The following is a 21156-nucleotide window of genomic DNA, read 5'->3' on the forward strand; positions in this document are numbered from 1 at the left end:
TTAGAGCTTCAGCTGAATGCGTGACGAAAAATGTTGAAACCTGGTCATTGCATCTATTCAAGTAACTGTGGTGCATCAAATTACACTTTGGCATTTATCAACACCAGAATATATAGATGACTACTCTGTGTGATTTTAACAGCATAATTTACCATTTGTAGAAGAAACAAAAACCGAGCATTAGTGCTCCAAAAAATGTGAGTTGGGGATAGAAACAACCACTGTAAAAATTTGAATCCATATAATCGATGCTAAGTATTGTTAAATACAGAAAATGTGAACAATAGTTATAATAAAAATGTTTCCAGACTAAACTGTCTACAGTTACGGTTTAATGAGAAAAATACTGATACCTCCTTATATTTTGGGCTTTATTGCAAAAATTTTATATGGAAGGATGTTTTGTGATCCAACAGACCTACACATATGCATCAAATGTGATATCTTGAACATTTTTCAAATCACTGCTCCCAAAGGTATATTGGACCTTTAAGACACTTTGTGCTGCATTTTTTTTTTCCTGGATGTTCAAACATACAAAGAGTTAATGAGAGATTATCTTTAAAGATCATGGTGAAAAGTTTATGTGTTCTATGTAAGTCACTGTGGTGCTTTACATTGCATTTTTATATTTATCAACACCAGAGTAGATGACTACATGGTACTTTTTGTGAATGGTCAACACTTTGGTACAAACTTACAAAGGTAGTTTAAATCATATCCATGTTTATAAATATAGTCCGTGTACTAAAATGCTAATTATGTATACTTTTCACATGCGCATGTCAGGGCACATTCATTATTGAATCCCTCTTGGTCGTACATTATGTTATTCTCGTATACGCAGTCGCAATTTGCGGAATCCATGGACTAAATTTAAAACTACCTTTGTGAATTTGGCCTTTTGTGTTCCAATTTTTTATATCAGATGTGCAAATACACGATTTAGTGAATGACTTCCTTTCAAGATTGTGGTGTAAAGATTATATGTTCAAAGTGCAACTGTTATTTTTGTTAGATCTCATCACAGTCCAATTCAATGGTGCAAAGAAGTTAGAAAATACAAAGTCATGTTGTCTGCCAATCCAAATATATATTTGACTCAAGTGGTAAACCTTGTTTGTTCAGTTTGTGTGTCAAATCATTTACCAGTGCTGTTTGATATCTGTGTGCCATTCGGTACATGTACGATATATATACAATGTGAATAAAATCTAACATGAGCTACACTACTTTACAGGTGCAACAAATGCATACTGAATCCAAATACAGTCTTATCATAACTATGCTAAAGGCTGAGGTGAACTAGAAGTGTATGAGAGTTGATTGTTCATTTCAGGAGCATTTCTTGGTACTGTAGTAAAGAATAATGTCCAGTAGAGCCATACACAATATTTTCACCGATACTATGTATATGAAGTGTTTCCACAAACACTCCTACACCAATGAAAGTTTTGCGATAAATGACAACAATGGTAACAATCACGCTGATCCCAATCCAACATTTACATAGAAATCTATGATAAAGCAGACGTGGTAAAACAAGAGAAACATTATCTTAAACCACAAATGAACAGAATTGGGCAAATATAAATCATATAAGAAGTTTATTGACAATCTGAATGTCAATCTCTGAGCAACTAAAAAAGCCACTTTCCTCACATGATAAACACAACAATACTTTCTGGGAATGTCTTTTCACAACTTGCACGTATGTATCATCATAATCATGTTTATTTTTTTTTTTCCAGAACTTAATTTTGATCCATTGAGAATGAGTTAATTCCTTCATGCTTATTCAACAACTATTAAAGGACAAGTTCACCTTCATAGACATGTGGATTGAGTGAATGCAGCAATATTAGTAGAACACATCAGCAACAGTTTGAGGAAAATCGGACAATCCATTTGAAAGTTAGGATTTTTTTAAGTTTCTGCTTACTGCTGGATGAGAAGACTACTACAGTTTGTGATGTCATATGTGTACAACGATATGAAAAAAATATAAAGAAAATTTAAGTTATTTTCACTTTTCTTGCATAATAAAAGAACACTTGACTTCCCTCTTTCAGATGCAAGGGAGAATAATATTACCCATAACATACGTCAGGGAGGAGTCAAGGAAATGTGCACTTTTTTCAAAAAGTAAAATTCTGTGAAATTCTCTTTATATTTTCCTTATATTGTTGTACGCATGTGACATCATACACTGTAGTAGTCTTCTCATCCAGCAGTGACTGTGCAGATACTTTAAAAATTCATAACTTTTGAACGGAATGTCCGATTTTCCCCAAACTTTCACTGATGTGTTCTACTAATATTGTTGCATTCACTCAATCCACATGTAAATGAAGGTGGACTTGTCCTTTAAAAAACCAATGTGTGTTTGTTTTATTTTTTCTTTCTTTCTCTTTCCATTATGTTACACTGGTTGGTTCATGTAGGTGATCTTGAGTCACAGAATGCCTTTCAGTTCATTTGCAATTATCTTTCCTCTCTCAAAGACAACCTAAATTGCAATGCTTTCAAACACGGATAACACTGACAGAATCAGGAAATATACTTCCATATAGTCACCTGTACAACACAGAGGGTGAACAGAAACATCACTGCCATTTTTTTTTTTTTCTAGACCTTACTACGGAGAGCAGATGGAATCATTCTTTCCGACAAACTCCAACATTTGTTTTAACGTGATTCATAAGCAACAGAGAGCACATCTCAAAATGTACAAATATTATATATATCATGGTAGGAGAAAAATGCTGTAATATGTTGCTGTCAGAACTGTCTAAAAATGCATAAAGCTACCATACTACTGATGTGTTGTATCTCAAGAGGTGAAAGCCAACATTCTATCTCTACCAACATTTGTGACTGGCTTATAGCAAGTGGCCTTTTTCTATTTTTTTTTTCAAGCTTTGGTGAAACAGAGCAGCATTCAAAAGAAAAACTGAGATGTTAATACAGACACTAAAAAGACATTTTGTCAATGGCACTTGTGGATCTCTGGTAGTGTCATCCAAAAACCAAACAACTGATATTCGATCTGCTGAACCAATAGCCACTTCTAATGGTCCAGATACCATCTGAGGTCAGTTGGAAAAACAACCACAGAACACTTTCAAGCTTATGACTTCAAACATGACCACTAAGAAAAATGGTTGATTACGTCAGAAACTAAATGCATAGATACTAACATATAGGAAAACAAGATCAAACTAGATCAGAGTGGCAACAGAAAAGCAGCTAAAATGCAAGAAATAAAGACAAGAACAAATACACAAACTTGATTGATGGGAAAGTCCGTCCTGATGTTAGTTTGTATAATAACAGAAAGAAAAGAAAGATCAGAGAATAAGATCAGTGAAAACTTGGGGGGAAAAAAATCAAACACACAAAAAAAGTGAACTGATAAAGTTTTAGAAAGTAAGACAAAAAGGCAACTCGGTGTGATGTAAGTGTTGAGCAGTCCTCCATTTGTTTTGTACACAAAATTTTACTAATTTTTATTTTTCTCAAATATTTTGGCACAGACAGAACTTATCCACTGAGGAGGACATGAAAAGGCATATTACTCGTATTATATACCAAGAACAGATCTGAAGAAAATTTCTGTCACAAGAAAAAATGAAAGTTTGTGACTTTTTGTATACAAATGGAATGGAAAGCTGCTCAGCATCTATGTCACACAGAGTTGCCAATTGTCTTGCTCTGTATAAAACTTCACCAGTTCATAATTTATTTTTTTTTTCTAGTGTGTGTGTGTGTGTGTGTGTCATATATTTCACAAATTTTCAATGATCTACTTTTTTGATTTTTCTGTCTTTCTATACAAAGCAAGTAAATATCCAGACGGAATTCCACTTTTACAGAAACTTCCAATGACAAGTGGAAAAATGGCAGAAGAGCTGCGCCAATGACCGACTGATAACAATATCCATACAAGCACAGTGTACAGAGATGTTCAGCCACAGCAAAAGCAAAGTGAAACTGAAGATATAACAAAGCTGGTTGATGACTAGAAGAAAACAAAAACATAGGAAATGTAATGGAGGAAATCTATTGAGTTGATAGAAACAGCTGCATTCAAAGTCTACAGACTGACTTATGCAATGGTTAAGTGTCTGACATCACCCAAAAACTCAAATGAGCTAAAAAAAAAAAAAAAAAAAATCCTACCGGCAAAATTCATAGAATTTTTGAAAATATGTAATGTATATAATTCAGTCTGTCTTTATACAATCTGCCATTTTGTAGATAGATCTGAAATTCCTTGAAGAACTACATTTTCTTTGTATTTACACAAACAATGAAAATGAGTCTGGCTTGAAGTGGAAACATGGAAAGGAAAGGAATGTAATTTAGCCAGATGCTTACCAAATGTCATATCTAATCCACTGCGACAGCCAATGCTGCTTGAAAGAATAACTGATATACTCTAGTAAGCATAAGCTCACATAATTTCAATTGCAATTACTATGCAACATATCAATCACAATTCTCTCTCTCTTTCAAGATATGTTTCATTTCGGCATATCATATGACAAATATATTGTACATACTCTGGCCATAATTTGTGTTCACCCGGACAGCCCTTGCAAGAATTACAATCAACTTCTTGTTGCAGTATCAACAAATGGAAACAACACTCAAGGAAACGGTCCATCAAACTTCTTTGAAGTCCATTAATGATACATTCTGTATCAAGGCAGGCCTCCATGTGTAGAGAGTCATGCCCAATACACGCAGGTCCCAAACAAGACCCAAACAAGGATTGGCAAGCAGGCAAAACATCTCTGACCAGAGGCCAAAAGAAGAAAAAGAAAAAAAGAAAGGGCTTCACATACTACTGAATTGTTTCATGACAAAGGTGGCAATGGTGTACCAGTCATGAAAACCTTTGTGAGCTACGCAAAAGTGAGACAATATAGTCCAATCTCACTTGTGATACTTCATGTGAAAAGTGACGATTAATCTTAAACAATCTTTAATTTCTTTTCCATTTTCCTTTTGAAATCAGAATCGACAAGGCCCATTTACATCTTCACTAAAATACACAAGAAATTGTTTCACTGCAATCTTCTCTCAACCTCCTCCCTCGCTTGGTGCCATGCTTTGTGTACGGCCGTGCAAGCAGGCGACGCGGGATTGCTGTCGCAGAAGAAATTCGTTGCCACGGCAACAGCAAGTAAAAGCACCATCAGAGAGATGAACATCATGAAGCAAGGTGACCCACCTGAGAGATGGGAGAGAAAAAAAAAATTGACAGTGATAAAAGATTTTTTAAAATCCCATTTGTGATCTCAATTTGCAAATCGAAAATTATGACAGCACAATGAATATTGGTGACAGAAGCAGATGTACAAATATTCATCACTCACAAATTTATCTGCTCTACATTTGCAACCTGTCAATACATTGCAAAGCTGCACCATTCATGCTCTAACGCTCATATTGACTATAATTTACACTAATTTTGTGACCCGCTACGACAAAAGGATCCGAAAGTCGGGGGATGACAATTTTCTGAAAGTTGCATGACAGTATTCCCTTACTCTTCTACTTTAATTTCATATATAGCACAACTCATAAAAGTACTGGGTTGCGGAGATATCGAGGATTTTATTAGCACATGCCAAATGGTTGAGGAAATCAGAGTTCCGAGAAAAACGCCTTCAAAGTTATACTTTCAACACTATCATGATCAAGGGGAGGCGAGACCGTTTTCACCGCTTGACAATAGAAGGTATGCTCCTAGCAACCTCCATGATGTTCATTCAAGCTTAGCGCCAGCGGTCTACGCATGACCAATCAGTAATCAGGATGCCTCGCACTGACCAATAAGATCACTCCCTCGTTGCTAGGGGCGGAGTCTACCTGCCACGCTAAATCCAAATCTTCGGACACATATCTGTTACGTTGAAAGTCGGAAAATCATGGTCCAGAAAAACGTTGATTTCTTGCCTTTACTTTGATCATTTAGCTTCGAAATTTTGACAGATGATAGACAAAACATTAGAGTACAGAATTATGCCAAAAACAGAAATCCTATTGTTTTGACCAATTTTGATGCAATGCGACTTCAAACTCGATTTTCTCGGCTCAGCCTTCAGCGACTTTAGGATCCTTTTGTTGTAGTGGGTCACATTTTATTTCTGGAGGTTGAGAAGATACCATCAACCACTGATTTCTCCTTTCATATTATTTCATATATTTTTTTCCTGGACGAGTATTACTGCTTGATGTGTGTGAGACAAAAACAAAATGAAAAATCTCTCTTTTTTTTTGGGGGGGGGGGGGTGGGGGCGGGGATATTCTTGAAGAATAGATTCTTTCTTTTTGCAACCCCACGTTCAATTATTCTCTTACTAGCAAGCAAACAAACATACCAGATGTCTTTCCATCCTTGTAAGTTCTGCTGGCATCTCCATTTGAATGAGCATGATCTAAACATGAGAAGAAAAAGAGAGTGAAAAGCATGAAAACGAGGCAAGACAATTCCCTTCAATTCAGTTTTCATTTCATCTACGCTACCACATTTTGGTTTACTTATTTGCAATATTCAGAAACAGATTAATGCATTATTTGAAAATAATATTTGAGCATTAAATTCCATTCATGTTCAGTTCCACACACACAAATCAGACAAGGAAGCATTGAGTGGGGATATACATGAATGTGAGAAATTAAAGCATGTCATTCACATATATGTGCCTGGACTTCTTGCAAACAGTAATGGGTTGACATTATTTGCTGGCTATTGCTGGGCACCTGGGACGAACGGCCAGGGATTAATAACATGTTGCCATTTTTCAGTGTGTCTGTATTTGTGTGGGTGTGGGGGATGAATCACTTCACTGAGTTAGCACCCTCTACTTTGCAAGATGTCGAGTAGTACCTCTTCCGTGCCTGAATTGTGACTCTCTCACACGCTAGCCTTTCATGTATGCATGGATAGCCATGGGATCCTTTGGATCCTCTCAGATTTTGCAAATTTGCCACGCATGATATTTGAGCAAAAATAATCCTGATCTGCATGATTATGCTTGGCCAAAAGCATAATTTACCGATCACTCCAATTTTTCAGCAAGTTTTGCAACTGTGATGTTATTCATGAAAGACACCACTATTAGTGATCTTCCACTCATTGCTAGGAATGGGTCCTTAACAACATTCATCTTCATGACTAACTTCTGTGGATGCATACCAGTACAATTTTTTTTCCGCTACCAGTACTTCCATCCATCAAGGAAGGTCACTTCAACTAATCTGGGCTCTGTTGCATGAAAAAGATGCAATCAGTCACATGTCACAGAATCAAACATAAGTCAGGTATCAGCCAATCAGAATTGCATATTCAGAGACTTCTATTTTATTTTCTTTCTTACGTTTGATCTCAACTTTTATGCGATAGGGCACTGATCTTCCATTCATCCGAGCTGCACTAACGTATGTTCTTCTTCCAATAATCAAATTGGGGAAAGGCACCATCTTACCTTGTTCTTCATTTTCCTGGAGCCCTTCGGCCAGCTCCGCCCTTTTCTTGGCCTCCTGCGCCTCCTGGTACTCCTTTCTCCTCCTCTCTTTGTCTGCCATCTTCTGCCTCTTTCTCAGTTCTCTCTCCTTGGCCTCCACCTCTTTCCTTTCAGCTTCTCTTGCTGCCTCTTTGGCTAGGAGGGGTAGAAGGCCATGGAGGAATTCAGTCAGGAAACCAAGTTTACAGGGATCGTATAGTTTTGGTTGAGACCTAATTTCAGGTTTATAACATTTTTTGATGAGATAATGAGAAACTTCCTATGAAATATGAAAGAGCATGTCATTCCAAGAGGGATTCAACATTTATTTGGTGAAAATTGGTTTTGAATTGGCCGAGATATCAAAAACAGAGCAATCCCAATAAAAGGTGGAACCCACCTTTTAATAGGATCGCTTTGTTTTACATTGTATTTTGATGCCTCAGCTATTCCAAAGCCAATTGTCATCCAATAAACTTTGGAATCCTCTTAGAATGGTATGCTCTGTACTATTTTATAAGTGGTTTCTTGGTATCTCATAGAAAGTTAAAAGCCCAATCCTCATGTCCACCAATACTATACTATCCCTTTAAAGAAAGATAATTTTGACTATCACAATCAATTTTTCTTGATTGCCTGCACTTAAAATAAGTGTACAGTCAACTCCTGTTATGCTGACAACGGAACCGGCAGTTTTCTTTTGTTCTATCAAAATTTTGTTACATAACCGAACAAAAAAACATTAAAAAATATATAGAGTGGATAATGTTCAGGCCTCAATTTTTATGTCATTGTAACCAGTATTTCATTAAAACCATGTTCATTATAACGGGAGCGCACTGTACAATCCAGCAAAACACACAAAACAATCACTGCCATGAAGTATGTATCAGGAGGAGGAATTGGAGTCAGCACTCCAAGTTTAAAGAAAGGCACTTTTTATTATAATCATTGATTGTGTCTTGATTCCCAACATTTCAAATGGCGGTATGATCCAGCAAAGTGGCATAAAAAAAATCACTGTCATGATATATGCAGACAAATACAGAAATATTGATTCATATAGATGTGAGACACTGCAACATGCAACGTAAAAGTGATTTTTGTTCATTCACTGTCAAAGTTTGATCTCAAGAGAATTTTATTTTCCTGTTTGACATTTTGAATGATGGCACAGGATACCACTGAGAATGAATGAAGTGGTGCAATAATATATTCATGCATTAAGTACTGTAAAGCGAGGAATGTTCGCGTGCATCTTAATTTCGCGAATTTCGCGAGCGCCAACATTTGCGAAATTAAAATGCACGCGAAAATTCTTGCCTACACAGTATGCATTGGATGCCAGCTGCAATTTGCGAAAATTTCATGCTGCGAGAAAGGCCATCGGCTGCAATTCGTGAAATTTTCATGCTGCGAATATATCATGTTTTACAGTATGGTGTAACTACACAAATTTTGCACAAACCACTCATACCTCTTTCTTTCTCTTCCCGCTTCAGTCTTTTCTTCTCCAGGATAGACTGAATTGACTGCATGTGTTCTACAACCTGGAAAAAATTCAAAACAACATTAGAAACATGAGCTCTGTACACTTTAAATTTCAGAGGGATTTATGGGTTGTACTAAACATCTATCAACCATCTAAACTTAAAAGGTATCTTTTGATTGTTTCTTTAAACATGCAAAGATACTTAGGGCTTCACATATCTTAATGCTTTTTTGTATTTCCTCCCAGATTTAGACTGAAGCAACACAAAGCTCACCATGATATTAAAAAGTTGTTGATAAACAATGCTGACACGCTAAACATCTGAAGCAAGAAATGTTTATTCACATTGGCTATTTTTAAGAATAAGAGGGGAACATGGAAGGGATTACACAAGATATTCACAGGCCTGATGCTCAAAGGGTTGCCAACCTCTGCTAATCAAAAAACATACTATTACACATGCACACACACACACACACACACACACACACACACACACACACACACACAATGTTTAATTCAAAAATCATATTCTGGCTTAAAAATTGAATAATTGAATACACTAGGCAAACTAAATCAAATTTCTAAAACCATACTTTTTATTCTTATTGTCTTAACCTTGACAAAGAAAAAACATACTACATAAACAAAATTGTAAATATATACTTGGTACCTCTAAGCTCAGGTAAGGGGGAAAAAAATACATAGTGTTTTTCCATGCCATCATAGTTGTATAACACACAAGCTCTTTACAGATATCCTGCCACATTATCTTTGTGCATTAGTAGACTTCATGTTTGTCTACCCTATTGAGATTCAAATTTCTTTCACTGCACAGTTCTTACACTGGAGCAGGTGGTGGGGGGAGGGGTAGCATGCAACTTTGAAAACAAAAACACAAATTATTGCCAGTGTGAACTCTTACTCTCTGTGCACAACGTTTACACTGTGTGTCATCGAGGCAGTCGCCCACGATCTTGGCCAGCTGTGGCTCCAACTGATTCTCCTTCACGTCCAGCCATCGCAGAGCCCGCAGGTCGCCGAGGCTGACCGGCAGGGTGGTCAGTCTGTTGCCCAGCAGGTCCAGGTGCTGCAGCATCACCAGCAGGCCAAAGTTCTCGGGGAGGGCATCCAGGAGGTTCTTGCTCAAGTCGAGGTGAGTCAGACGCGAGAGCTGCGCACAGAAGCTATCCTGACAAAGAAAGGGAAAGGAGGTGTCACTTCTAAAACTGACACCAATGCTGTCCTCTTCAAAATTTATAGATTTTGGAATGTTCTTGTTTGTTTGTTGTTTGCTAGTAAATCTATTTCCCACAGAACCAACAATTATCTAGATTTATTAGAATGTGGTAAAAGAACAAAACACTACAAACCTAAACATGATTTCAAACAAACTACAACAAAAAGTTGTGAATCACAGGACACTTTCATACCACAAAGTAAAATAGATAATGATACGAAAAGACTACTAATGGTGATCAAGTCAGACAGTTGCTCAATATACACAAAACTATACGGATGATTTTCTTTCCCTCTTACCCAAAGCTGAATGAAAAAAAAAGAAAATCAAATCAAACAGATCCTTTTAGAACACTCTGCACCCTCTCTCCACCGATTGATTATGCCCAGCAGCTACCTGCATTGTATACACCCAGATCCAGATCCAGATAAGACTGTTAATGTTTCAGTCATCTCTATAAAATACAAGTTCAACAATGTACTTACGGGTAAGGTGACCAGTTGGTTGCATGACAGATCTACTCGTTTCACCTTTGTGAGGGCAGCCTGAAATTCAGAAAGTTTGAACTTCTATGAATAATATGCACATTTGAAAGGAGATGACATTCAACGAGTAACTGTTCACTTTACACAATGTCATACAAATCTATGTACCACCAATATTAATTTTCTTCTATTTGACCATGCTCAGTTTGAAAATGTATGAATAAATATTTGTAGTATGTTAAGAACATCACTGTTACTATGACTTTATCACTGTCTGAAGTCTACAACAAGTCTAGATATGGCTCCACCATATTCATTTGTTCAGTATGACTACATCACATGTATCGATCAGATTTACTTGAAATCAGGTAGTATTCTAATATAAAATTTGATTCAGACTAGTCACTAGAGTCTATGTATAAAATGTTTGTCTAAACAAATGGGACTAGATCTAGTACTCTTTATCTTTAAAAATACAACACAGATTCAGAGTAGAAAGTGTAAATGTGTATTTGTAAATATCCCACCATTCAGTATGAAAATTGAGTATAGACTCTATAAAATAGTGTCTATATGTGGGTCTGCCCATTTCAACATCTTGTTGTAGAGCTAGAGTAAGCTGAGGAAGGGAGATACCGGTAACATTCTATTTTTGGCATACTCGTGAAATAGGCCCCACCACTGCGTGTCCGTACTAATACTACGGCGGCTCACCTGTTTATACTCGTGAATTCAGCCCCACCATGTGGCATTCATCGGTAGGTAAGCATGGCGGTGGGGCTTCCTTCCACAGTACAATACTCGTGAATGCGGCCCCTCCAAACAGCGTTTACGTGAGATTGATACAGCGCGGTGGGGCCGATTTCCACAGCATAGCATCTTTCATCCTCCCTTTCTCCCGTTTTTTGCTTTGGTCTTCAACTTTTTATTCTCGGCAGGACTCCTTAATGTCCCTCGACTAATCTAACGGCCAATATATATTTAACCATAAATACAACCAGTACCTATTAAACCCTAACCCTAGGTCTTGGACCTACCCTTGCTTGCAAACGCACGGGTGCACGCGCACTGCGGTGGGGCCTATTTCACGATTTTGCCCTATTTTTGTTTCCAGTGGCAATTACAAGCTGTCTTCAATATTTTAGGTGCCAACCATAAACATTGTGCCCATCTGCGGTTGATCAGCAACAAAAGTTGCTTCCATTCTGCTTTGGGCAATGTGCATTTGATGGGAGTTTGTCCTCTACCGTCTACTGGCAGTAAATTTACTGCACTAATTATTAGCCTGACCAGACCGCTGTGCACAGCACAGCAGTCTGACATGTACTAGTGTTTAAACGTACGTAAACGACTGTCGCTTTTGACGGCAAGACCACAAAAATGTCTTTTATTTTGTTTGATTTTAACAGTAATACCACCCACCTATATCGCATATTGCTGATGGTTGAGTTGAATTTGGTGTTTTGTTGGTATCCAAACCTTATTGTTGAATTTTTCGGAGTAGGTACCTAGATTGTGCGATGATTCACAAAATAAACGAACAGCCACGAACGCTCAACCCTAGGTACCGTGTTAGCATTTTACGTACGCCCGTGCGTTTCGTGTGTTACGTATAAGCTTGTCGTCTTCTACCATGTATTTCCGCGCGTGCTGCTCTCATGATATGACGTCACTCCGACTACCTACGTTGTAGCATAGGAGAGTGATTGCCATTCAATAACACGCAGAAGATGAGGAGTGAAGCAATACGGACGCTCACAGACCTGATTTTAAGGACGGATTTCGGTAGGTTTTTGACGTAATTAAAAAAAAATATGCATACCGATTATTGGATGATTATCATAGATTACGGGGATTCCTTATATTTTAGTTTTCCACGATTAAAAAAGATATTCATGAAGGAGTCGCACAACCACCACTGAAAAATGACAACGTCTGCGAAGGAGTAGACGTGCAGCCCTGTCGCTTCGCGACAGCGGCTGCGTGTAGCTACACTAATTATTTACTTTTAAAAAAATACAATACATGTGATACTACCTACTTGAACTAAAGTAATAGTAACGTTACTAGTAGTAGTAGGCCTATTGTTGGCAAAATACTCTACTAGCTGAACAAGTACCAGTACATGTAGGCCCTACTCAGTTGGCCTACGGGCAACGGCTACGTGGCAGTGGCAAGCTTGTTGGCTTGGCCCTTGGGAGGAGGGAGCGCCAGTATAAATTACTTGGTCCCACGCCTACAAAGTGACGTAAGTGCATATCTTGCGAATTGCTCATCGTGTTTAAAGTGCGCTACATTACTGTCGTCAACTTGATTTAATGTAGAGTTCTACTCACAATTTCTTTGACGGGGACTTTCGACAGATTGCTCAGACTGAGGTCGAGTTCGTTCCCCTCAACCTTGTCCTTTAGTGTGTCTTTGGTTTCTTTGGTCGGCATCTCGGCAGCTAGATGAGCAGAATGCAAAGATATTTCAGCATGACCAGTGTAGGTAGCTTACGTTACGCCGTTCATTACACTACCCATAGCCATCACATGGACTGGTATGGTGGAAGCGTACGTAAACGTGTCCACTCTTGAAATCTGTGTCTGCTGCCCTCAAAGTTTATTTGTTGTAAAGTGAGGGATAAAGTAGAGGTCATATTTCTTAATTGGGTTTCTAACATCATTAATGTGTTTTTGATGATATTTGCCACTACATCATATGAGAAATTGCACATTAAAGTGTTGTAAAGCTTCTCAAAGGGACACTTTTGAAAATGATGCCCTTTGGTTGTTGGTTTTTTTAAAGATAAATCTTGCAGTTTTGATTAGTTTTTCATAAGATGAATACATAGATGCAGGCAGTTATCCTTGATTATGGAGGACAAGTGTGATCATCACCTCAAACAGCCTCATTTATGTATATGTATACTCATAAGTTGTTACCCTCTGTCTTTGATGATATGTTCAAATATATAAGAGATATTCATTTATATTATATGACCTATTTAGATACCAATGTGTGATTGGTCAAAATGCTGTCACGTGACCATGTTCACAAGGATGAGAAGCGTTATATTTCATAACATGACGTAAATTACGTACAATCATGGAATATAACAGCGACTACGTTAAACAAATGGCGTTATATCTGGAGGGGTGACGTAATCAAAAATCAATTGTTATGATGCGCGCAACATACACAGAGACGCTTTGCACACACACACACATACTTACGAATGTAATCGTGACCGGTCGACCGACCACACGCACCATACAGTACCACTTACGTTTACAGAATGCATCACACTGACACACGCTAGAACACTGCAAGCGCGAATTACGAAATTGCAACTGATTTGTTTTCGTCAAACTGGCATGGCAGCTTTGATGAGCAGCTGCCCCTCGCTTGTGAGAGAGAAAGAATTGTTGTCCTGATAGCAACTCCTACTCCAATCAATGTTAGACAGTCGTGACAGGAAAGCCAAAGGATTTCCCATTACATTACCAGAGCCTGAACTGAGTAAGTTTTTATGCTACTTGTACTAGCGCAGGACCTGGACCAGGGCCAGGTCAGGGCCAGGTCCGTAGTCTAAACAGCTCTTGTACCAGTGACCGCAGGCAGAAGAGATTAGGCCCTACATTATCAGAAAGTTCACATTCTCATACATCACCACAAACAAAATGTCAACAAGCTTGCTTTACCCAGACCAAATGCGGCATTTGGTCTAGTCTTCTACAATTTTTACATCTCTCATTACAAAATCTGGCTCTACCGCTACGAAACTAGGCCCTACGTACGATTGATTAACGACTGTTCTAGAAATTACTTTGTGATAAACAGGCAACGGTCGTACTCCACGGAAGAACGAATTCCCGGTAGGCCTACGTGAAAGCCATCGGAGTTAGATCTACGTATCAAAAGGTTACTTGTTAGACCGGGGGCCCAGAGCATTTATTCAGCTGAAAAGGGTCACACTTTTTGATGGTCTCATCATGTAAGGATGTGGCCAAGGGTCAATAAAAATGAATTGCTGGCAAGTCACATCCTGTACCGTAAGCCTAGGGACCACAAAAAGGGACCCCGAAAAATGGATTTATTCAGCCGAAGGGGGTCACGGACAAAAGTTGGTGGATATTGTTCCTTTTGGCGTACTTATCATGAAAACAGCAATGCCAGCTATTTTATCCTGTACGGGGCCCCAGACAGTAGCCCCAAAGGGCCCCAGAAATATGGTGTTATTCAACTGAAAAGGGTCACGGCTAATTTCTTTTGCAATGGAAGTAGTTCCCATCAGAGATATCCAAAACACCAATGCCAGCTATTTTATCCTGTACGGGGCCCTAGACAGTAGCCCCAAAGGGCCCCACCCCCATAGGCCTACGTATAAACACACACAAACATTGATTTTATTCAATTAAAAAGATTCAGGGCTAATTTCTTTTGCAATGGAAGGAGTACCAATCAGAGATATCCAAAACACCAAAGCCAGCTATTTTATCCTGCACGGGGCCCCAGACAGTAGCCCCAAAGTGCCCCACCCCCTATAAGCCCTACGTACAAACACACACACACACATTGACTTTATTCAGCTGATAAGAGTAACGGCTAATTTCATTTGCAATGGAAGTAGTACCCATCAGAGACATACAAAACACCAAAGCCAGTTATTTTGTCCTGTACGGGGCCCTAGACAGTAGCCCCAAAGTGCCCCCCCCCCCCCTCCAACACACATACTCACACAATAGTTTCATTCACCTGAAAAAGGGTTACGGCTAATTTCTTTTGCAATGAATTAGTACCCATCAGAGAAATCCAAAATACCAAAGCCAGTTATTTTATCCTGCATGGGGCCCCAGACAGTAGCCCCAGATAGTAGCCCCAAATTGCCCCCTTACCCCCTCCCCCTCCCCCCCCCCCACACACACACACACACATTGATTTTATTCAGCTGAAAAGGGTCACGGCTACTTGCTTTTGCAATCGGAAGTAGTACTCATCAGAGATATCCAAAGCACTAAAGCCATTTTCATCCTGTACGGGGCCCCAGACAGTAGCCCCAAAGTGCCCCCTAACACACACACACACACACACACACACACACACACACACACATATATGTTGGTTTCATTCAGCCGAAAAGAGTCACAGCTAATTTCTTTTGCAATGGAAGTAGTATCCATCGGATATCAAAATACCAAAGTCAGATATCTTATCCTGCACGGGGTCCCGTACAGTAGCTCCAAAGTGTTTTGCTTTATTCTCTTTATTGTGTGCATCTCTTCTTCTTAAATATGCGCTCCTTCGTCTTCATTTTCACGACAACGACAACGCGCCCTCCTCATCATCATCAGTTTTGCTGTTCTGGCAAACATTTTCCAGCGTATCGGCTACGTTCGATTTTAGAGCGGCGAGAGCGGAAGACATGCGTAATTGAGTCTGGGAAAGCCTAGGAACAGCGTAGCTAAAGCGGCCAACAGCGTTATCGAAGCAGGAATGAAGCGTCGAAGGAACAGGCCTTGATTTTATACGAGAGTAGAGAACTTAGTGAGAGCGTCGTTAAAGGGGGAAGGTCGTGCTTTGATCAAGAAAGCGGCACAGCAGCGGGACCATGTCGTCGGTGTCTAGTTTAGACTATATTTCCCGTTCTTGTGCCGCTGTTACTACGGTCAGAAAAACCTGGAATTGTTACGCTCATCCCGCGGTATTTACACTGTCACTCCTCTCTCCCCGTTTGATTTGATTTGATCCCGCGGTATTTACACTGTCACTCCTCTCTCCCCGTTGAGCTACGATTCAAAATAGGTCAATCTTGATGGGGAGATGAGGAAGAAATTTTGAACCAGTTCAAAATTTCTTCCCGATCTGTAAAATTGCCAGATCCAACCCCATCACCCAAACGCTGCTGCTACGATGCTCCCGGTCCCCGTGCACTTTTGCCGCTCTCTCCCGATCTGACAGATTGAATAGATCGGGATGCAGATCTTGATAGTGGAATTACATGTGGGAACACTTTAGGAACACTCCGTGGGGCCCCGTACAGCTATATAACTGGTTTCGGTGTTTTTGATACCTCCTTGAGTACTACTTCCATTGCAAAAGAAATTATAGCAATGATTCTTTTCACTTAGAATAAAATAATACGGGAGCACTTTCCAGCTACTGGCTGGGGGCCCCTTAACTGGATGGGTTTGTGTTTTACGTATCTCAGCTGTTAATTCCACTGCCAAGGAAAATAGGCATACATGACTGTTTTCACCTAAAAACAATTAATTCATATGGGGTGGGAATACCTTGGGGCTATACCTGTCAAGGGACCTGCATCCGGGCCAATATCGCACCTCTTTTAATCGAATTCTTTAATGTTGAATTAAATTTAGCAAAAATTTCGCCTAGATGACATGGTAGTTCAATGTCATATTAATCTCTTCATTCAATTTATTGAAACATTCACATTACCTCTAACCTTATTCTAAATAACACTTTTTCAACTGAAATCCATAAGACAAGTACCATTCCACTATCCGTTCATTCATAAATTCATAATGATATAGTCACGTGATTACATGCCGCGCTCGTTCATTCAAATTGATTTCTGGCCATCTAATTTAACATGTTCTGCAGTCAATTAAACAGATATGTTCATGCTTGGCCTCTTTCCTTATTTTTTTCGTCGTAGTTATTGTTTTGTAAGCATCATAGCATTTCATGTTTTCGTATTCGTTTAAGAGACTTTGACACCATTTTTTAACGTGCTTTTTGAATCCAAAGAAGTAAGAAGCCACAAATTATCTGGCCGTTACGAGCGCTTAATTACGAGCGGTTCGGCCAGTTCCAAGAAGTCAAGGTTATGATCCTCAATTTTTTTTTTTAATTCTTTCTATGTCTTCTAGAGATATACATCTGTATATATTGTGCTGTCATGACTATAAAAAATGAAGTTAAGCTGCATTACTGGTACACGTATAGGCCTATAATGACACGTATATGAAAGAGAAGGAGCGTTACCAGTCTGGTTACAGAACAACCAAATCCAGTTATACTAGATAAGAAATATGACACTTTTACTGCTTTATAACAGTAATTTATAGATGAAACGAAAACACACATAGAAAGACATGTTAAAAAGATCTGAAACAAAGAAATAGCATGATTTGAATTTGAATGAACACGTTTGGAATTTGACTGTCTTTCGCGAAATTTAATGACTGAAATACACTTTTCGGCAAGTCAAGGCGAATTTGAATGAACGAAGGGTACCAGCCAATTTGAATACCCATTTTACGAATTCGAACCTTCTATCAAAATTAATGAACCAACAAAAGTGCGAAATTGGCTGGGAAAACCTAACTGGCTTTGATGTTTTGGGTATCTATGATGTAAACTAAGGCCTACTTCGATTGTAAAAGAAAAACAACTATGACTCTTTTCAGCTAAATGATGTCATAATAATCATGTGGGGGAGGGGCACTTTATGGCTACTGTAACCCTGGGGCCCAGTACAAGATGAAATGACTGGTTTTCGTAATATGGTCATCTTGGTTGTGCACTATACAGAAGTATGCTTCCTTTGCAAATTTGTTGAGTGTTTTGCTACTGTAACCTATGGGACCCCGTATACAGGATAAGATGACATGCTTTAGTGTTTGTGATAATTTATATTATCTCTGTTCAGTAGACCCTGATATTAACGTTACAAAAGAATTTGTAAGACCATTTTCAGCTGATTCACAGTACCAGATGGGACACTGTGGAGCTACTGTCTAGGGCTCTGTGCAGGATGAAATAACTAGCCTTGGTGTGTTGAATATCTCTGATAGGTACTTCTTCCAGTGTAAAAGAAATTACCGTGTTTGGGGGGGTGCACGTCACGAGACCGACACCCACGAGTCATACAGCCCACAAGTTATACAGCTCACAAGTCATACAGCCCACGAGTCATACAGCCCACAAGTCATACAGCCCACCAGTTATACAGCCCACGAGTTCGACACTGAGTAAATAAAGCCCACGAGTTCGACATCAAGTAAAATAAGCCCAGGAGTTATACGGCTCACGAGACCGACACTACGCACAAAAGGCTCATGAGACCGACACTAGGCAAACAAAGCCCACGAGACCGACACTACACTTAAAAGGCCCACGAGACCGACGCTACGCATACAAGGCTCACGAGACCGACATTACGCAAAGAGGTTCACGAGACCGACACTAAGCAAAGAAGGCCCACGAGACCGACAGGATGAACAGCGCCACCTATAGACCAATAAATTGTATAGGGTGTCCTGATAATGGCATAAGGAAGATATGAGAGATAGAAAAGAAGACTTGCCAGGGTGTAACCCCATCAGTTGCCCCCCCCCCCCCCCCAAATGATCAGGATCTTTAGTTGTGTTTGCGTGGGTGTGTGTTTGTGAAAAAAAGTGAACAAAATTCAGTAAAAGTGTGCAACAGATCTTTCCACATTAACTAAAGATGCCAAGACACCCTCATTTGCATGTTAACCCTTTGACCTCTTTTATATATTCCTACTCCCAGCCCCCCCCCCTTAAATAAAGAGAGAGAGAGAGAGAGAGAGAGAAAGAGATCTGACTTTGGTGATTGTTATTATATTCTAGTGGGAGGCATTTTATACAGTAAAAATCGGCATGATTCGAGTATGCTTATGGGTTGAAAAGAGAAAAAACGGCTTGTAAGAAAAATTGTTAGTGCAATTCAATGTAATCTGTATAAACAAAGTGGCTACCAAAATCATTACGTTTTTATTCTTAGTAGGTGGTTGCCTGTGGAAAACTCGTCACAGAACTGGCAAATTAACATCACTTAAATTACATGATGAGAAGGTGGAGCTGCAGACAAGAATTTAATACAAGTCAACGAATTAGTAAGAAAATAAAGCATATACATTTTTTTAATGCAAATACAATACATTGAATTGATGAGAGATAAGTAGTTTTAGCTATACTTCACGAATTTTGGGATCTTATGAGATACTGTTGTACTATGATGTTAATCTGCATTGGCTCGACGAATCAGATTATCAAGGAAAAAAATATCACGAAATGTGATGGCAGTAAATGATTAAAAAATGACAATTTCTCATAAAGGTCCTATATAATATATACATATTCGATTCGGATTCGGAAAAAAAAGATGCATCCATGAAAACAGCTATTGTATTTCACGAAAAATGTACTGTTTTGGAGGAGAATAACACAAGCCACAAATCAAGGTGACTCCCTGCGATATAAAACGTTTTAATCAGTTGAATTACATAAATTATAGTTACAGAGAAAATTATAAATAGATCTTTCTCCAAAACGTCTAAGCACGGGGTAGGATATCTAATATAGCCTAAGAAAATAGTGAATAGAGAAAGAGAAGGGGTAAAAAGTACATCCTGTCCATCTTCTAGCTAAAAACTAGGAAAGCCTATTAAAAGTAGCACGGTGGCATTATCAAAGCTCTTGTCCTCTTCTTGTCCTCTTTTATCAATTCATTTGACCATGTGTTGTTGTTGTTTTTTTGTCTTCTCCTCTTTTTTTTGGGGGGGGGGGGGAAGGGCATGAAGAATGCAATTCTATTTTTCTGATTGATAACAATGTCGCTCCCTGACAGATCTGCCCCCCTGGAAGTATGTGGAAATACATATTTGATGTCGTTCATATGTAGATGGTTACCATCTTTCACTTGATAGCGTGACGAAATTGCACCCGCCAGTATGTTATTTTTCCGTTCATGGAACACCCTGTACAGGTAATTAACATGTAGATGGCGCTGTTTATCTTGTCGGTCTCGTGGGCCTTCTTTGCCTACTGTCGGTCTCGTGGGCTTTCTGTGCTTAGTGTCGGTCTCGTGAGCCTTTTTTGCTTAGTGTCGGTCTCGTGGGCCTTCTTTGCCTACTGTCGGTCTCGTGGGCTTTCTTTGCTTAGTGTCGGTCTCGTGAGCCTTTATTGTTTAGTGTCGGTCTCGTGGGCTGTGTTTGCTTAGTGTCGGTCTCGTGAGCCTTTTGTGCTTAGTGTCGAACTCATGGGCTGTATGACTTCTGAGCCGTATAACTCGTGGGCTGTATGACTCATGGACCTTTTATTGATGTCGGTCTCGTGGACCGTATGACTCGTGGGTGTCGGTCTCGTGGGATGACCCCGTTTGGGGCTATACTGTGCGGGGCCCCATACAGGATAAAATAACTGGCTTTGGTATTTTGAATATCTCTGATGGGTACTACTTCCATTGCAAAAGAAATTAGCCGTGACCCTTTTCAGCTGAATGAAACTAGTGTGTGTGTGTGTGTGTGTGTGTGTGTGTGTGTGTGTATGTGTGTGTATGTGGAGAGGGGGGCACTTTGGGGCTACTGTCTGGGGCCCCGTTCAGGATAAAATAACTGGCTTTGGTGCTTTGGATATCTTTGATGGGTATACTTCCATTGCAAAAGAAATT

The 21156-nt window shown here is 39.3% G+C and overlaps 1 protein-coding gene across 1 annotated transcript; it reads right to left on the reverse strand.

Annotated features, from left to right (window-relative positions):
- Positions 1 to 5072: 5072 nt before the first annotated feature.
- On the reverse strand, positions 5073 to 13206 carry LOC140235002 (leucine-rich repeat-containing protein 59-like). Its single transcript, XM_072315037.1, has 7 exons — positions 13071 to 13206; positions 10735 to 10794; positions 9935 to 10201; positions 8995 to 9067; positions 7500 to 7673; positions 6393 to 6449; positions 5073 to 5239 (listed from the first exon to the last, which is right to left on the reverse strand). Exons 1-7 carry the CDS (start codon positions 13170 to 13172, stop codon positions 5073 to 5075), a joined length of 900 nt encoding a protein of 299 aa, XP_072171138.1. The 5' UTR covers positions 13173 to 13206.
- Between the last annotated feature and the right edge of the window lie 7950 nt (positions 13207 to 21156).

The sequence above is a fragment of the Diadema setosum genome, chromosome 11 (genome assembly GCF_964275005.1).
Source record: "Diadema setosum chromosome 11, eeDiaSeto1, whole genome shotgun sequence".
Classification (NCBI taxonomy): Eukaryota; Metazoa; Echinodermata; class Echinoidea; order Diadematoida; family Diadematidae; genus Diadema; species Diadema setosum.